General features: G+C 40.8%; 1 protein-coding gene across 1 annotated transcript in view; it reads left to right on the top strand.

Annotated features, from left to right (window-relative positions):
* LOC311128743 (nck-associated protein 5-like) overlaps nt 1-18,337 on the top strand; it is a gene marked incomplete at both ends in the record, with an annotated part of 114,858 nt that overhangs the window by 11,786 nt on the left and 84,735 nt on the right. The window contains one exon of the mRNA XM_084160993.1: nt 14,845-14,935. Within this exon, the coding sequence (XP_084017119.1) occupies nt 14,845-14,935 (91 nt within the window). The remainder of the gene's footprint in view (nt 1-14,844; nt 14,936-18,337) is intronic.

Raw genomic sequence — 18,337 nt, forward strand, 5'->3', positions numbered from 1 at the left:
CTTGACAACCTTTTACTTAGCCGGTGAGAATTCCGGTGGAGACCCCTACCTATGTAGAGGCAGTGCTGGCAACACTAGCTGCAGTAACCCATGGGGAGGGGGTCAAACTCAGACAATCGGAGAGGGGTCAAATTATTGTGGCCCTGGCGGCACAAAATAATCAAAAGGTCTGACTGCGCAGAGAGGCTTGGGAAAATGGTGACAACGGGGGACCAGCGTGTGTGTGTTTCAGGGGAAAGGGGTGTATCTGCGCTCCATCAGCTAGGATTTGACATTGGTTAAACAAATCTCCCCATTCTTGCTCAATTTTGCATGCCTTCTCAAACAGCTACAACTGTACATGCATTCGCACATCAAGTCTTCTCTTGAGTTGGGCTCGGGGATGGAACAACTGTTGAACATTGAGCTTGTTGTTGTTTGTGGGGGAAGGGTGGGGAGAGTGTGTGTATGTACAGTGAGGGAAAAAAGTATTTGATCCCCTGCTGATTTTGTACGTTTGCCCACTGACAAAGAAATGATCAGTCTATACTTTTAATTGGAGGTTTATTTGAACAGTGAGAGACAGAATAACAACAAAAAAATCCAGAAAAACAGGTAACGAGCTGAGATTAGGAGCACACTCTTAAAGGGAGCGCTCCTAATCTCAGTTTGTTACCTGTATAAAAGACACCTGTCCACAGAAGCAATCAATCAATCAGATTCTAAACTCTCCACCATGGCCAAGACCAAAGAGCTCTCCAAGGAGGTCAGGGACAAGATTGTAGACCTACACAAGGCTGGAATGGGCTACAAGACCATCGCCAAGCAGCTTGGTGAGAAGGTGACAACAGTTGGTGCGATTATTCGCAAATGGAAGAAACACAAAATAACTGTAAATCTCCCTCGGCCTGGGGCCCAATGCAAGATCTCACCTCGTGGAGTTGCAATGATCATGAGAACGGTGAGGAATCAGCCCAGAACTACATGGGAGGATCTTGTCAATGATCTCAAGGCAGCTGGGACCATAGTCACCAAGAAAACAATTGGTAACACACTACGCCGTGCTAAGGGGACAGGACAACTTCACCGCATCAAAGAGACGATGGACGGGGCCATGTACCGTCAAATCTTGGGTGAGAACCTCCTTCCCTCAGCCAGGGCATTGAAAATGGATAGTGGATGGGTATTCCAGCATGACAATGACCCAAAACACATGGCCAAGGCAACAAAGGAGTGGCTCAAGAAGAAGCACATTAAGGTCCTGGAGTGGCCTAGCCAGTCTCCAGACCTTAATGCCATAGAAAATCTGTGGAGGGAGCTGAAGGTTCGAGTTGCCAAACGTCAGCCTCGAAACCTTAATGACTTGGAGAAGATCTGCAAAGAGGAGTGGGACAAAATCCCTCCTGAGAATTGTGCAAACCTGGTGGCCAACTACAAGAAACGTCTGACCTCTGTGATTGCCAACAAGGGTTTTGCCACCAAGTACTAAGTCATGTTTTGCAGAGGGGTCAAATACTTATTTCCCTCATTAAAATGCAAATCAACATGCGTATTCTGGATTTTGTTGTTGTTATTCTGTCTCTCACTGTTCAAATAAACCTACCATTCAAATTATAGACTGATAATGTCTTTGTCAGTGGGCAAATGTACAAAATCAACTTCACCGCATCAAAGGGACGATGGACGGGGCCATGTACCGTCAAATCTTGGGTGAGAACCTCCTTCCCTCAGCCAGGGCATTGAAAATGGGTCGTGGATGGGTATTCCAGCATGACAATGACCCGAAACACACGGCCAAGGCAACAAAGGAGTGGCTCAAGAAGAAGCACATTAAGGTCCTGGAGTGGCCTAGCCAGTCCAAAAAAAATAAAAAATTCTGACAAAAATCATTTACTAAAACTTGATTCACCCATGATTCACCAAACAATATTTTGAAAGAGGAAGCAAAGTACTTTAAGCATATTTTTTCATTACAGTTTCCTCCATCTCCATTAACCGAAGTGAATTTTAAGGATTATTTTTCTATTGATAATGTAAAATTAACAGCTGTACAGAAAGACTCATGTGAAAGCCAAATTACAGATGAGGAACTTTTTGATACAATTAAATCCTGAAAGTCCGGGAAAACTCCAGGGCTGGATGGCATAACAGTTGAGGTATATCAAACCTTTTTTTTATGTACTCAGAGGACCGTTATTAGCATGTTTTAAGCACTCCTATAAAAATTTTAGATTATCAGATACTCAACAAGTAGGTCTGATTTCACTATTATTGAAACAGGACTCTGGTGGTAAATATATAGATCCAGTCCATTAAAAAAATTGGAGGACCCTTACACTTCAGTGTTGTGACGCAAAAATACTAGCAAAATGCATAGTGCATAAAATAAAAAAGGTATTGTCCGATATTATTCATCCTAATCAGACAGGTTTTTTACATGGATGATACATTGGAAATAATATAAGACAAGTACTGGAATCACTAGAACACTATGAAAAATCTGGGCAACCAGGCCTAGTATTCATAGCTGACTTTGAAAAGGCTTTTGATAATGTGTGACTGGAATTTATATATAAATGCCTGGAATATTTCCATTTTGGAGAATCTCTTATACCATTTGGTAAAGTTATGTATAGTAACCCCTAGGTGTAAAATAGTAAATAATGGCTACTTCTCAGAAATTATTAAACTGTCAAGAGGAGTAAAACAAGGTTGTCCACTATCGGCATATCTATTTATTATGGCCATCGAAATGTTAGCTATTAAAATCAGATAAAACAATAATATCAAGGGGCTAGAAATCCAGGGCTTAAAAACAAAGGTGTCATTGTACGCTGATGATTCATGTTTTCTTTTAAATCCACAATTTGGATCCCTCCATAGCCTCATAGAGAATCAAGATAATTGTTCTAACCTCTCTGAATTACAACTGAATTATGATAAGTGTACTCTATTACATATTGGATCACTAAAAATACAACTTTTACATTACCGTGTAGTTTACCAATAAAATGGTCTGACGGTGAAGTAGATACACTTGGTATTCATATCCCGAAATAAATAAATAATCTCACTACAATACATATTAATAGAAAGTTAGCAAAAATAGATCTTGCTACCATGGAAAGGAAAATACCTGTCTATTTGTGGAAAAATCACCCTGATTTAACTCTTCAGTCATATCCCAGTTTATATTTTTGCTTATGGCCCTGCCTACACCTAACAACTTGTTTTTTTAAATTATACTTAACAAAAATATAAATACAACAATTTTACTGAGTTACAGTTCATATAAGGAAATAAGTCAATTGAAATAAATTCATTAGGCCCACCCACTGGGGAGCCAGGCCCAGCCAATTAGAATGAGTTGTTCCCCAGAAAAAGGCTTTATTACAGACAGAAATAATACTCAGTTTAATCAGCTGTTTAGGTGGCTGGTCTCAGACCATCCCACAGGTGAAGAAGCCGGATGTGGAGGTCCTGGGCTGGCGTGGTTACACGTGGTCTGCGGTTGTGAGGCCGGTGGGACGCACTGCCAAATTCTCTAAAACGATGTTGCAGGATGTTTACGGTAGAGAAATTAACATTAAATTATTTGGCAACAGCTCTGATGTACATTCATGCTAATTGAAATCAAAACTTGAGACATCTGTGGCATTGTGTTGTGTGACATTACATTTACATTTTAGTCATTTAGCAGACACTCTTATCCAGAGCGACTTACAGTAATGAGTAGATACATCTTTGTACTTTTTCCGGTACTGGTCCCCCATGGGAATTGAACCCACAACCCTGGCGTTGCAAGCCCTATGCTCTACCAACTGAGACAAAACTGCACATTTTAGAGTGGCCTTTTATTGTCCCCAGCACAAGGTGCACCTGTGTAATGATCATGCTGTTTAATCAGCTACTTGATATGCCACACCTGTCAGGTGGATTGATTATCTTGGCAAAAGAGAAATGCTCACTAACAGGGATGTAAACAAATTTGTGCACACATTTGAGAAATATTTTTTTTGTGCGTATGGAAATGTCTGATCTTTTAATTCAACTCATAAAACATGGGACCAACACTTTTTATACGTTGTGTTTATATTTTTGTTCAGTGTATATTTATATAATGAATATGAATTCGGAGGGCAGAAATTATTACATATTAAAGCATTAGACCTCTCACTAAAGGCTTCAGTCATGCAAAAGGTATACCTAAATCCAAACTGGTTCTCTAGCAGATAAGTAAGAATGTCTCACCCCGTGTTCAAGAATGGCCTTTTTACCTTCATTCAGATTACAACCTCTTACTTTCGGTTATTTGAAAATGAAATCATCTCCAAAATATCACCATTAAAAAAAAGAAAAAAAAGCCATAGAAGGTTGGTTGTAATTTCTGGTTAATCCAACAGAAAAGACAGAACAAATATCACAATAAATATTATAGTTAAACTCACATATACTAACTGATAAAATAAACCATTATTTTTGGAAGAAAGTTTTTAAAAACGGTATAATCTTTGTAAATGAAGTCCTAAATAGGACTGGTTGGGTTGTCACACATGCAGCAAACAAAAATATATGATAATGTCTGCTCTATCCAAAATTAAAACCAACTAATTGCAGCATTACTGCAAAAATGGAATAGGCAAGTGGAAGGAAGTAAGAAACGTGTCTGTCGGCCCTGTATTAAAGACCAAAATGGTTAAAGAAAATTGTAGTAAATAAAAAGTATACCAGTTTCATTTCAGGACCAAAAAATGTACAGCTATGCCATACAGATTGTAAAATAGTTGGGAAGAGATTCAATGTACCTGTTACGAACCCCGTGGCTTTAAAAGTCTAGGGTGGATGGAACAGAGACCCATAACATAATTCATGCAAATTAGAATCATGACTTGGAAACAGTGAGAACAAAAACTACACCGACAACCATAAACTACCGTCAAACACAATATGTTTATTTTGAACACACGGTAAAGGTTTGGGAAAAAGGGCTGAGCAGGACCCAAGAAATGAAACAATAATGTAAAAAAAAACTAAACTGATCTTGCCTGCCTCAAGAACCGCTAAGCTACTGTTAATCATACAAAAATTACAGTGGGTGGTCCGCTCAGGTCTAACTAGTGTTTTTAGACTATTTTCTTCCTACGGGTAATGTATGCCCATGGGCAACTTGCTTAAATCCCCCTTTTCCCAGAAACACACAACAAAGTTACCAAACAGAGTAACCAGCAAATGAGTGAGTACACAAAACACAGGACACCACAGTATCCATACTCACATGCGGAAATAGTCTCTTCCAACAAACACAACTGACTGGCTTTTAAAACAATGGGAGGTGTAAGTGAAAAACCAGAAACAGGTGGTGCAATACAGAGGAATGTCCACTGATTGGTCCACCTCAGCAATCAGCAGCCAAATGGATGTCGGACAGGTGGGACACCCCAACGACCACCAATCAGGAACATAAAGGACACCTGTGATTAGGGCAGAAGGAGAGGAAAAACACAAAAACACACACAGGATACCTGTATCCGTAACAGTACCGATTCCATGGCATATGGTTTATGAACTGATACACAACTTAGTTTTTCAATTTAAATTATTATACAAAATTCTTGCAACCAATATAATGTTTTATATATGGGGGATACAACCATCCCAGCTCTGCAGATTTTGCTATGAAGAGACCGAATCATTAGATCATTTGTTTTGGTACTGTCCATATGTAGCTTGTTTTTGGTCTCAGGTTCAGGAATGGCTGAAGAATTGCAACATTTACCTGAAGAACTCTGCTGGGTGATCTGAAAAGTCATAGTCAATTGATAAATGATATAATAATACTCTTAGCAAATATGTTTATCTTTAATTTACAATCTGCAGAAACTATGAGAATAGAAAGGTTCAGAACATTTGTGAAACATCACAGCACAGTTGAAAAATATATGGCAAATAGAAATCAAAAGTGGATGATGTTCAGAGTTAGATGGGAGGGGTTGAGGGGAGCAGAAGGGTGGGACTAAAAATAACACAAACAAACAAGATAACTATTGTAAAATATACTGTGTCCGTAAAATAGGTTCAGAACTTTTGTGAAACATCACAGCACAGTTGAAAAATATATGGCAAATATAAATCAAAACTGGATGGTCTTCAGAGACAGATTGGAGGGGTTGATGGTAGCTGAAGGACAGGACTAAAAACAAACAAAAGATAACTAATGTAAAATATACTGTGTCCGTAAAATGTATAGTATGTATAAGTTGGAAGTAGAAGCATAAGTGTTGTTGTCCATTAATTTACTCCAATTAGGGGAGGGGTGGTAGGATTAGGTGAAAATAATGAATGAAAATATATTTTAAAAAATATATATATTTAAAATAATATATATATTCATAAAAATATATATGGGGGATTGGAAATTATGCAGACAATTACATTGATAGAAGCCACAATGTATTTGCAATATTAAAGCTGATCCACCCCATATCATATCAATATTAATTATATTCTGAATGAGACAAAGCTGAGATGAAGTGAGACTGGTATGGAATAAATTGAATGAGACAGTGATATCTGTGAATGAATGTGATGTGATACTTTGTGACACAAAGCACCAGGCTGCCATAGGTTAGCCGGGAGTCAAGGTCAGTCAGTGTGACAAGTGAATGGAGAGCAGTGAAAGGGGGGGGGGGGTGAAGTGGCCAGTATGATGGTTAGACAAGCTCTGAGAAGAGGGGCACGCTCAGTAGGGTTGAGAAGAGGTTATGGGCAATGTGCAACTTATTTTAGTAAAGTACTCACACATTATTATGTAAACATTTGATACAGCTCAGCAACTTCTGTGCTTATGTAACCACAAGCTGTCACACAGTGAATCCGTTGTTCTTAGTACTTTTCTCTAATAAATACATTGAATTGAATGTATCTATTAGATTAAAGTACTATGAAACTACAAATGTGTGCATTGTTGCATTATTGAATTTGGTTACTTTCCCTTACTCTTTTATTTATTTCTATCCCCCATTTTTTATAGCTAACATTCATGGTATTTTTTTGTAATTTCCTCCTAGTCAAGCATACTGTCAGTGGCCTTACTCCTCCTCCTTTTCATTTGCTGGGTTGGTTTCAGGTCAGTGACAGTATTCAGGTCAGTGACAGTGTTTATTTCCAATATCGAAGACTCTCTCTGAAAGTGTTGCCTGGAAAGACTGTCAAAGGCCTGGTCACAGTTAGCTGGGTTGGACTAATATCTGTGCCACATGCATCAAGCAGAGAAGAGTTGCTATGGAAATGACTGGGCAAAATGTCACTGAATACGACGTTATGGGGAACGCGGTCAGTATCTCTCAAACATCCATCGCTCTAAGGGAAAGCAATTATAAATCAGTAAACAAGGATCTGCCAGTTTAATGAGGAGTAAGAGCGCAAATGTCATCTAGCATGATGGTTGTTTGCAAAGGTTACTAACTGACGGGCAAATCATTCACCAGCAGAGAAATCTAAAGCATTGATACAATGGCTTCAAGTCCAAATATTTTGGGCTATGCTCTCATTAATGGACGACTGAGGTCTCTTTGTAGGCTACTTGTTAGTTAGGAGGTTTTGATAATGTGGTTACACTATGCATTCATAATCCTTACATGATAACTAAATCAGGTGTGAAATAGTCATGCCTTATGTATCCCTTAGAATAAAGTGTTACTTTGTTGTGTTTGTTGACACACTATCCTGGGTATCGATCTGAAGCGCATTCAATATCAGCCTCATGACTTGTGCTGTTATGCATCTCTCCCTCCATAAATAAACTACAGGAATGTTTCTGCCATTGTAATCATTGGGCGGGCCACCTAAGCCTTTTTTTGGGCCATGTAAGTCCAAACAATGTAAGAAAATATATTAAAAAATTAAATTATATATATATACTACCAGTCAAAAGTTTGGACACACCTACTCATTTATGTTTTTTTCTTTATTTTTACTATTTTCTATATTGTAGAATATTAGTGAAGAAATCATTTAGTAACCAAAAAAGTGTTAAACGAATCAAAATATATTTTATATTTGAGATTCTTCAAAGTAGCCACCCTTTGCTTTGATGTTAGCTTTGCACACTCTTCACATTCTCTCAAACAGCTTCATGAGGTTGTTACCTGGAATGCATTTCAATTAACAGGTCTGCCTTGTTAAAAGTTAATTTGTGGAATTTCTTTCCTTCTTAATGCGTTTGAGCCAATCAGTTGTGTTGTGACAAGGTAGGGGTGGTATACAGAAGACAGCCCTATTTGGTAAAAGACCAAGTCGATATTATGGCAAGAACAGTTCAAATAAGCAAAGAGAAACGACAGACCATCATTACTTTAAGACATGGACAGTCAGTCAATCCGGAAAATGTCAAGAACTTTGAAAGTTTCTTCAAGTGCAGTCGCAAAAAACATCAAGCGCTATGATGAAACTGGCTCTCATGACGACCGCCACAGGAAAGAAAGACCCAGAGTTACCTCTGCTGCAGAGGATAAGTGCATTAGAGTTAACTGCACCTCAGATTGCAGCCCAAATAAATGCTTCAGAGTTCAAATAACTGACACATCTCAACATCAACTGTTCAGATGAGACTGTGTGAATCAGGCCTTCAAGAAAAAACCTTGAAAGAGTAGGTGTGTCTGAACTTTTGACTGGTACTGTATAAAACACAGGAAGATCATGTTTTTGACCGCAATGGGCCTTTAACTACCCTGTCAGTGATTTAATTATCACATACAAGATATGTACCAGTCAAAAGATTGGACACACCTACTCCTTCAAGGGTTTGTATTTATTTGTACTATTTATAAAAAAAGAAAAAAATACATTGTAGAATAATAGTGAAGACATCAAAACTATGAAATAACACATATGGAATCATGTAGTAACCAATAAATTGTTAAACAAATCAAAATATATTTGCCTTGATGACAGCTTTACGCACTCTTGGCATTCTCTCAACCAGCTTCACCTGTCTTGAAGGAGTTCCCACATACAGTGGGGGAAAAAAGTATTTAGTCAGCCACCAATTGTGCAAGTTCTCCCACTTAAAAAGATGAGTGAGGCCTGTAATTTTCATCATAGGTACACGTCAACTATGACAGACAAAAAAATCCAGAAAATCACATTGTAGGATTTTTTATGAATTGATTTGCAAATTATGGTGGAAAATAAGTATTTGGTCAATAACAAAAGTTTCTCAATACTTTGTTATATACCCTTTGTTGGCAATGACACAGGTCAAACGTTTTCTGTAAGTCTTCACAAGGTTTTCACACACTGTTGCTGGTATTTTGGCCGATTCCTCCATGCAGATCTCCTCTAGAGCAGTGATGTTTTGGGGCTGTCACTGGGCAACACGGACTTTCAACTCCCTCCAAAGATTTTCTATGGGGTTGAGATCTGGAGACTGGCTAGGCCACTCCAGAACCTTGAAATGCTTCTTACGAAGCCACTCCTTCGTTGCCCGGGCGGTGTGTTTGGGATCATTGTCATGCTGAAAGACCCAGCCACGTTTCATCTTCAATGCCCTTGCTGATGGAAGGAGGTTTTCACTCAAAATCTCACGATACATGGCCCCATTCATTCTTTCCTTTACACGGATCAGTCGTCCTGGTCCCTTTGCAGAAAAACAGCCCCAAAGCATGATGTTTCCACCCCCATGCTTCACAGTAGGTATGGTGTTCTTTGGATGCAACTCAGCATTCTTTGTCGTCCAAACACGACGAGTTGAGTTTTTACCAAAAAGTTCTATTTTGGTTTCATCTGACCATACGACATTCTCCCAATCCTCTTCTGGATCATCCAAATGCACTCTAGCAAACTTCAGACGGGCCTGGACATGTACTGGCTTAAGCAGGGGGACACGTCTGGCATTGCAGGATTTGAGTCCCTGGCGGCGTAGTGTGTTACTGATGGTAGGCTTTGTTACTTTGGTCCCAGCTCTCTGCAGGTCATTCACTAGGTCCCCCCGTGTGGTTCTGGGATTTTTGCTCACCGTTCTTGTGATCATTTTGACCCCACGGGGTGAGATCTTGCGTGGAGCCCCAGATTGAGGGAGATTATCAGTGGTCTTGTATGTCTTCCATTTCCTAATAATTGCTCCCACAGTTGATTTCTTCAAACCAAGCTGCTTACCTATTGCAGATTCAGTCTTCCCAGCCTGGTGCAGGTCTACAATTTTGTTTCTGGTGTCCTTTGACAGCTCTTTGGTCTTGGCCATAGTGGAGTTTGGAGAGTGACTGTTTGAGGTTGTGGACAGGTGTCTTTTATACTGATAACAAGTTCAAACAGGTGCCATTAATACAGGTAACGAGTGAAGGACAGAGGAGCCTCTTAAAGAAGAAGTTACAGGTCTGTGAGAGCCAGAAATCTTGCTTGTTTGTAGGTGACCAAATACTTATTTTCCACCATAATTTGCAAATAAATTCATAAAAAATCCTACAATGTGATTTTCTGGATTTTTTTTCTCAATTTGTCTGTCATAGTTGACGTGTACCTATGATGAAAATTACAGGCCTCTCTCATCTTTTTAAGTGGGAGAACTTGCACAATTGGTGGCTGACTAAATACTTTTTTTCCCCACTGTACGCTGAGCACTTGTTGGCTGGTTTTCCTCCACTCTGCGGTCCGACTCACCCTAAACCATCTCAATTTGGTTGAGGTTGGGGGATTGTGGAGGCCAGGTCATCTGATGCAGCACTCCATCACTCTCCTTCTCGGTCAAATAGCCCTTACACAGCCTGGAGGTGTGTTGGGTCATTGTCCTGTTGATAAACAAATTATAGTCCCACTAAGCCCAAACCAGATGGGATGGTGTATCGCTGCAGAATGCTGTGGTAGCCATGCTGGTTAAGTGTGCCTTGAATTCTAAATAAATCACAGACCGTGTCACCAGCAAAGCACCCCCACACCATAACACCATAACACCTCCTCCTCCATGCTTTACGATGGGAAATACACGTGCGGAGATGATCCGTTCACCCACACCGCATCTCACAAAGACACAGTGGTTGGAACCAAAAATCTCAAATTTGGACTCCAGACCAAAGGACACATTTCCACCAGTCTAATGTCCATTGCTTGTGTTTCTTGGCCCAAGCACGTCTCTTCTTCTTATTGGTGTCCTTTAGTAGTGGTTTCTTTGCAGCAATTCGACCATGAAGGCCTGATTCACACAGTCTCCTCTGAACAGTTGATGTTGAGATGTGTCTGTTATTTGAACTCTGTGAAGCATTTATTTGGGCTGCAATTTCTGAGTCTGGTAACTCTAATTAACTTATCCTCTACAGCAGAGTTAACTCTGGTTCTTCCATTCCTGTGGTAGTCCTCATGAGAGCCAGTTTCATCATAGCGCTTGATGGTTTTTGCAACTGCACTTGAAGAAACTTTCAAAGTTCTTGACATTTTCCGTATTGACTGACCTGCATGTCTTAAAGTAATGATGAACTGTCATTTCTCTTTGCTTATTTGAGCTGTTCTTGCCATAATATGGACTTATTCTTTTACCAAATAGAGCTATCTTCTGTATACCCCCCTACCTTGTCACAACATAACTGATTGGCTCAAACGTATTAAGGAAATCAATTAAAGAAATTAACTTTTAAGAAGGCACACCTGTTAATTAAAAAGCATTCCAGGTGACTACCTCATGAAGCTGGTTGAGAAAATGCCAAGAGTATGCAAAGCTGTCATCAAGGCAAAGGGTGGCTATTTGAAGAATCTCAAATATAAAATATATTTTGATTTGTTTAACACTTTTTGGGTTACTACATGATTCCATATGTGTTATTTCATAATTTTGATGTCTTCACTATTATTCTACAATGTAAAAATAAAGTAAAAATAAAGAAAAACCCTTGAATGAGTAGGTATGTCCAAACTTCGGACTGATAGTGAGGGAAAAAAGTATTTGATCCCCTGCTGATTTTGTACGTTTGCCCACTGACAAAGACATAATCAGTCTATAATTTTAATGGTAGGTTTATTTGAACAGTGAGAGACAGAATAACAACAAAAAAATGCAGAAGAACGCATGTCAAAAATTTTATAAATTGATTTGCATTTTAATGAGGGAAATAAGTATCTAATGTTTAGGCTATGCACTAAATTGAATATTTGATACATCATTGCGCACATGTTGTTAGGCCTATACATCATGAAATTGAGGAAAAAATTACAGACAGTAGCCTATAATTTCGGCCAATGGAAAAGCTAATTATTGTGAACTAAAGAGTGCAAAGGTGAGGGTTGAGGAGTAGGGGTGAGACTTGACTTGTGCAGGGTTGATACTTGACTCGGGGTGTGTTGAAGGTTGAGGAGGAGGATTGAGGAAATGTCCAATGTATTCCGTACATTTGCTTGTTTTGAACAGCTTTGAAGACATTGTTTCCCTTATAACGTTCAAATTTAAATGTATTCCACTTTGGGATAAAGCAAAAATGGCAGCCTAAAGATCCCGAACCTGAAATTATAGCCTATCACTTACCTTGGTGAGAAAGGCCTACACGTTGTTCTTAGACTGATTGACAGATTAGATTAGCCTAAAAATGGCAAATGAAAGAGTTAGTTGGTGTTTCTCATATTAGAGTGATGTGCATGCTGGGAAAGTTACATAGCCTAAAGAAAATTAAACCTAGTATTTCTATCAGTGGAGGCTGCTGAGGGGAGAACAGCTCATAATAATGGCCGGAACGTAGCAAATGGAATGGCATAAAACACCTGGAAACCATGTGTTTGATGTACTTGAAACCGCTCCAGTCATTACCACGAGCATGTTCTCCCCAATGAAGGTGCCACCAACCTCCTGTGATTCCTATAATGGTACAGTGAGGGAAAAAAGTATTTGATCCCCTGCTGATTTTGTACATTTGCCCACTGACAAAGACATGATCAGTCTATAATTTGAATGGTAGGTTTATTTGAACAGTGAGAGACAGAATAACAACAACAAAATCCAGAATACGCATGTTGATTTGCATTTTAATGAGGGAAATAAGTATTTGACCCCTCTGCAAAACATGACTTAGTACTTGGTGGCAAAACCCTTGTTGGCAATCACAGAGGTCAGACGTTTCTTGTTTGCACACATCTCAGGAGGGACTTTGTCCCACTCCTCTTTGCAGATCTTCTCCAAGTCATTAAGGTTTCGAGGCTGACGTCTTGAGCCAATCCTTTGTTGCCTTGGCCGTGTGTTTTGGGTCATTGTCATGCTGGAATACCCATCCACGACCCATTTTCAATGCCCTGGCTGAGGGAAGGAGGTTCTCACCCAAGATTTGATGGTACATAGCCCCATCCATCATCCCTTTGATGCGGTGAAGTTGTCCTGTCCCCTTAGCAGAAAAACACCCCCAAAGCATAATGTTTCTACCTCCATGTTTGACGGTGGGGATGGTTTTCTTGGGGTCATAGGCAGCATTCCTCCTCCTCCAAACACAGCGAGTTGAGTTGATGCCAAAGAGCTCGATTTTGGTCTCATCTGACCACAACACTTTCACCCAGTTCTCCTCTGAATCATTCAGATGTTCATTGGCAAACTTCAGACGGGCCTGTATATGTGCTTTCTTGAGCAGGGGGACCTTGCGGGCACTGCAGGATTTCAGTCATTCACGGCGTAGCGTGTTACCAATTGTTTTCTTGGTGACTATGGTCCCAGCTGCCTTGAGATCATTGACAAGATCCTCCCGTGTAGTTCTGGGCTGATTCCTCACCGTTTTCATGATCATTGCAACTCCACGAGGTGAGATCTTGCATTGAGCCCCAGGCCGAGGGAGATTGACAGTTATTTTGTGTTTCTTCCATTTGCGAATAATCGCACCAACTGTTGTCACCTTCTCACCAAGCTGCTTGGCAATGGTCTTGTAGCCCATTCCAGCCTTGTGTATGTCTACAATCTTGTCCCTGACATCCTTGGAGAGCTCTTTGGTCTTGGCCATGGTGGAGAGTTTGGAATCTGATTGATTGATTGCTTCTGTGGACAGGTGTCTTTTATACAGGTAACAAACTGAGATTAGGAGCACTCCCTTTAAGAGTGTGCGCCTAATCTCAGCTCGTTACCTGTATAAAAGACACCTGGGAGCCAGAAATCTTTCGGATTGAGAGGGGGTCAAATACTTATTTCCCTCATTAAAATGCAAATCAATTTACAACATTTTTGACATGCGTTTTTCTGGATTATTTTGTTGTTATTCTGTCTCTCTCTGTTCAAATAAACCTACCATTCAAATTATAGACTGATAATTTCTTTGTCAGTGGGCAAACGTACAAAATCAGCAGGGGATCATATACTTTTTTCCCTCACTGTACCACGCTCAAAGTCACTTAGGTCACTTGTTTTGCCCATTCTAACATTCAATCAAACACTAACTTAATGCCTTGATGCCTGTCTGCCTGCTTTATATAGCAAGCCACGGCCACGTGACTCACTGTCTGTAGTAGCGCATTTTCGTGAACAGGGTGTTGTACCTAATAAACTGACCACTGAGTGTATTTTTCTCATCTTTGAGAACCAACAATCACCAAGCTAGACAGTCAGGGAGAATCGACGGGCTGATTGCTCCCATTGCCACTCCCTCTGCCACGACCACCACCTAAGCTCCTTTTTGATCCAGAAAAAGACCTGAACTAGCCTATTGTACCCATATTGTTGCTTGGACCTGGATTGTATTCATTAGGCACCAAACGGAAGAAAACTGACTGAAACAGGGAGGGACTACCTGGACTTAAGAAAGGCTCATTTTCGTTTTCTGTTGCAAAACATTTTCTGTTGCATGCCCTGTTCTAAAACAGGCTTGTTTATTCCATGGTCTATGTTCTGATTGGTCCCAATGCTCTGTGTGCCTGCAGCATGGAGGAGACGGTGAGGAACCTGCTACAGAACCAGGACACACTGGAGGGCCCCAGTGTGGATCCACTGGACCTTATGAAGGCCTATAAGGTAGAACATTGACCATATTTGTACTTACTTGCTTTATGTTTATGTTATAAAATAAATAAACATAAAGTATTATAAACAAATATGAACAAAATATTGTATTATGTGAGTATGCAACCCTTGATAAATCACCCTCCAGGTTCCTTTATTAACAGTGTTAGATAAAAGGCTGTGAACAATCAATTTTTTGTTGTTGAAATGATCATATCATTGTATTTAAAATAATAACTTTCTGAAATTTCCAATCATTGGCAATCCCCTGAAATGTTGCACTGTAAACAGTAGCGTGGGGATAGGGCATCCGGAAGAGATAGAGGGAAGAGTGGCAACCCTTAGGTTAGATGTTATCAAATCTCCTGATGAATGGCATACAGCATCTAAAATAAAATAAAATAAAATAAAATTGTATTGGCCACATGCGCCGAATACAACAGGTGCAGACATTACAGTGAAATGCTTACTTACAGCCCTTAACCAACAGTGCATTTATTTTAAATAAAAAAAGTAGAATAAAACAACAAAAAAGTGTAGAAGTAAAATAAAATAACAGTAGGGAGGCTATATATACAGGGGGGTACTGGTGCAGAGTCAATGTGCAGGGGCACCGGCTAGTTGAGGTAGTTGAAGTAATATGTACATGTGGGTAGAGTTAAAGTGACTATGCATAAATAATTAACAGAGTAGCAGCAGCGTAAAAAGATGGGGTGGGGGGGCAGTGCAAATAGTCCGGGTAGCCATGATTAGCTGTTCAGGAGTCTTATGGCTTGGGGGTAGCAGCTGTTGAGAAGTCTTTTGGACCTAGACTTGGCACTCCGGTACCGCTTGCCGTGCGGTAGCAGAGAGAACAGTCTATGACTAGGGTGGCTGGAGTCTTTGACAATTTTGAGGGCCTTCCTCTGACACCGCCTGGTATAGAGGTCCTGGATGGCAGGAAGCTTGGCCCCAGTGATGTACTGGGCCGTACGCACTACGCTCTGTAGTGCCTTGCGGTCGGAGGCCAAGCAGTTGCCATACCAGGCGGTGATGCAACCAGTCAGGATGCTCTCGATGGTGCAGTTGTATAATTTTTTGAGGATCTGAGGACCCATGCCAAATCTTTTCAGTCTCCTGAGGGGGAATAGGCTTTGTCGGGCCCTCTTCATGACTGTCTTGGTGTGTTTGGACCATGATAGTTCGTTGGTGATGTGGACACCAAGGAACTTGAAGCTCTCAACCTGTTCCACTACAGCCACGTCGATGAGAATGGGGGCGTGCTCAGTCCTCTTTTTTTCCCCTGTAGTCCACAATCATCTCCTTTGTCTTGGTCACGTTGAGGGAGAGGTTGATATCCTGGCACCACACGGCCAGGTCTCTGACCACTGTTGTGTCGTCGGCAAACTTAATGATGGTGTTGGAGTCGTGCCTGGCCATGCAGTCATGGGTGAACAGGGAGTACAGGAGAGGACTGAGCACGCACCCCTGAGGGGCCCCCGTGTTGAGGATCAGTGTGGCAGATGTGTTGTTACCTACCCTTACCACTTGGGGGCGGCCCGTCAGGAAGTCCAGGATCCAGTTGCAGAGGGAGGTGTTTAGTCCCAGGATCCTTAGCTTAGTGATGAGCTTTGAGGGCACTATGGTGTTGAATGCTGAGCTGTAGTCAATGAATAGCATTCTCACGTAGGTGTTCCTCTTGTCCAGGTGGGAAAGGGTAGTGTGGAGTGCAATAGAGATTGCATCATCTGTGGATCTGTTGGGGCGGTATGCAAATTGGAGTGGGTCTAGGGTTTCTGGGATAATGGTGTTGATGTGAGCCATGACCAGCCTTTCAAAGCACTTCATGGCTACAGACGTCAGTGCTACGGGTCGGTAGTCATTTAGGCAGGTTATCTAAGAGTCCTTGGGCACGGGGACTATGGTGGTCTGCTTGAAACATGTTGGTATTACAGACTCAGTCAGGGACATGTTGAAAATGTCAGTGAAGACACTTGCCAGTTGGTCGGCACATGCTCGGAGTACACGTCCTGGTAATCTGTCTGGCCCTGCGGCCTTGTGAATGTTGACCTGCTTAAAAGTCTTACTCACATCGGCTACGGAGAGCGTGATCACAGTCATCCGGAACAGCTGGTGCTCTCATGCATGCTTCAGTATTGCTTGCCTCGAAGCGAGCATAGAAGTGGTTTAGCTCGTCTGGAAGTCTTGTGTCACTGGGCAGCTCGCGGCTGTGCTTCCCTTTGTAGTCTGTAATAGTTTTCAAGCCCTGGCATCTTAGGCCAGTCATACATTCTGACACTAATGCAGCTACCGCCAGGAGTAAGTACCACCACTGGGGGTATTCAAACCTTGGTCACCTGGCCCCAAGGCGAGTACGCTAACCACAGTCCCAAAGGAGTTAATAAGCTGGAGAATGCTACCAACTGGTTCAAAAGGCCAGGGACGTTACAATACAATACAGTGACATTTTACCATGACCTCTGTGTAAGATTACACATTGTTTTTTCCTGTAACCCAATGTGAGGTCTTTAGCAAATATTCAGGTTTTAAGTACCTGTAACATATTCTTAATCAGGATTAATGGGAAAGTGGTTGCATTATAAGTGCACGCTCATGTAAAACATTTACATTTTACCAGATGCTCTTTTCCAGAGCGACTTACATTAGTGAGTGCATACATTTCCATACTTTTTTGTGCTGGTCCCATGTGGGAATCAAACCCACAACCCTGGCGATGCAAGCACCATGCTCTACCAACTGAGCCACACAGGACTACACTGCATGGCTAAGTCATTATGAGGGAACTATGCTTCCCTGGTGGTCTTACTACTTGTCTACTGGATGATTGCTTGGTTTTGAGAAAGTTACAATGTGATGAACACTAAATTGATTTGTGGCCATGACATTTTGTAGACTAGATGGCACACTATGCACCCACACACCTCTATCTTTTCAATTAGTCTTCATCTCGAGCGCTTGTGAGATGCAATTGATTGGTGTAGGCAGCAAGGGTAAAAGTGCTTGACATAAAAACCAACAACGCGTATTACAAATGCAAATAAGCCCCATAATTCACAATGCATTTTTTATCAGCAGTTCACAAGACTTCATGGATTGAAGGAAGGAAGGAGACTTTTGTAAATGTTGATGTTTTTGTAACATCTGGGGTCCCATATTTCATAATATTTGAGATAATTCTTGCCAATTATTTTATGGTTCAATCAACAAACATTGGGGGGTCAACCAAGGACATCCATATGAGTTAAGGTGGAAAACTGGTCAAATGAGCAGCCAGAAAAATAAGAAGTAAGCTACAGTATTAGTGGTGACTATCAAACTAACTATAATTGTGAAGAGGCAGCTACAGAATATAAAATATAACATCAAACAAATCCTGTGATTGCTTTTCTTGGAAGGAGTCAAAATACTATGAAT

The sequence above is a fragment of the Coregonus lavaretus genome, assembly GCF_964263955.1.
Source record: "Coregonus lavaretus genome assembly, chromosome: 5".
NCBI classification, from domain to species: Eukaryota; Metazoa; Chordata; class Actinopteri; order Salmoniformes; family Salmonidae; genus Coregonus; species Coregonus lavaretus.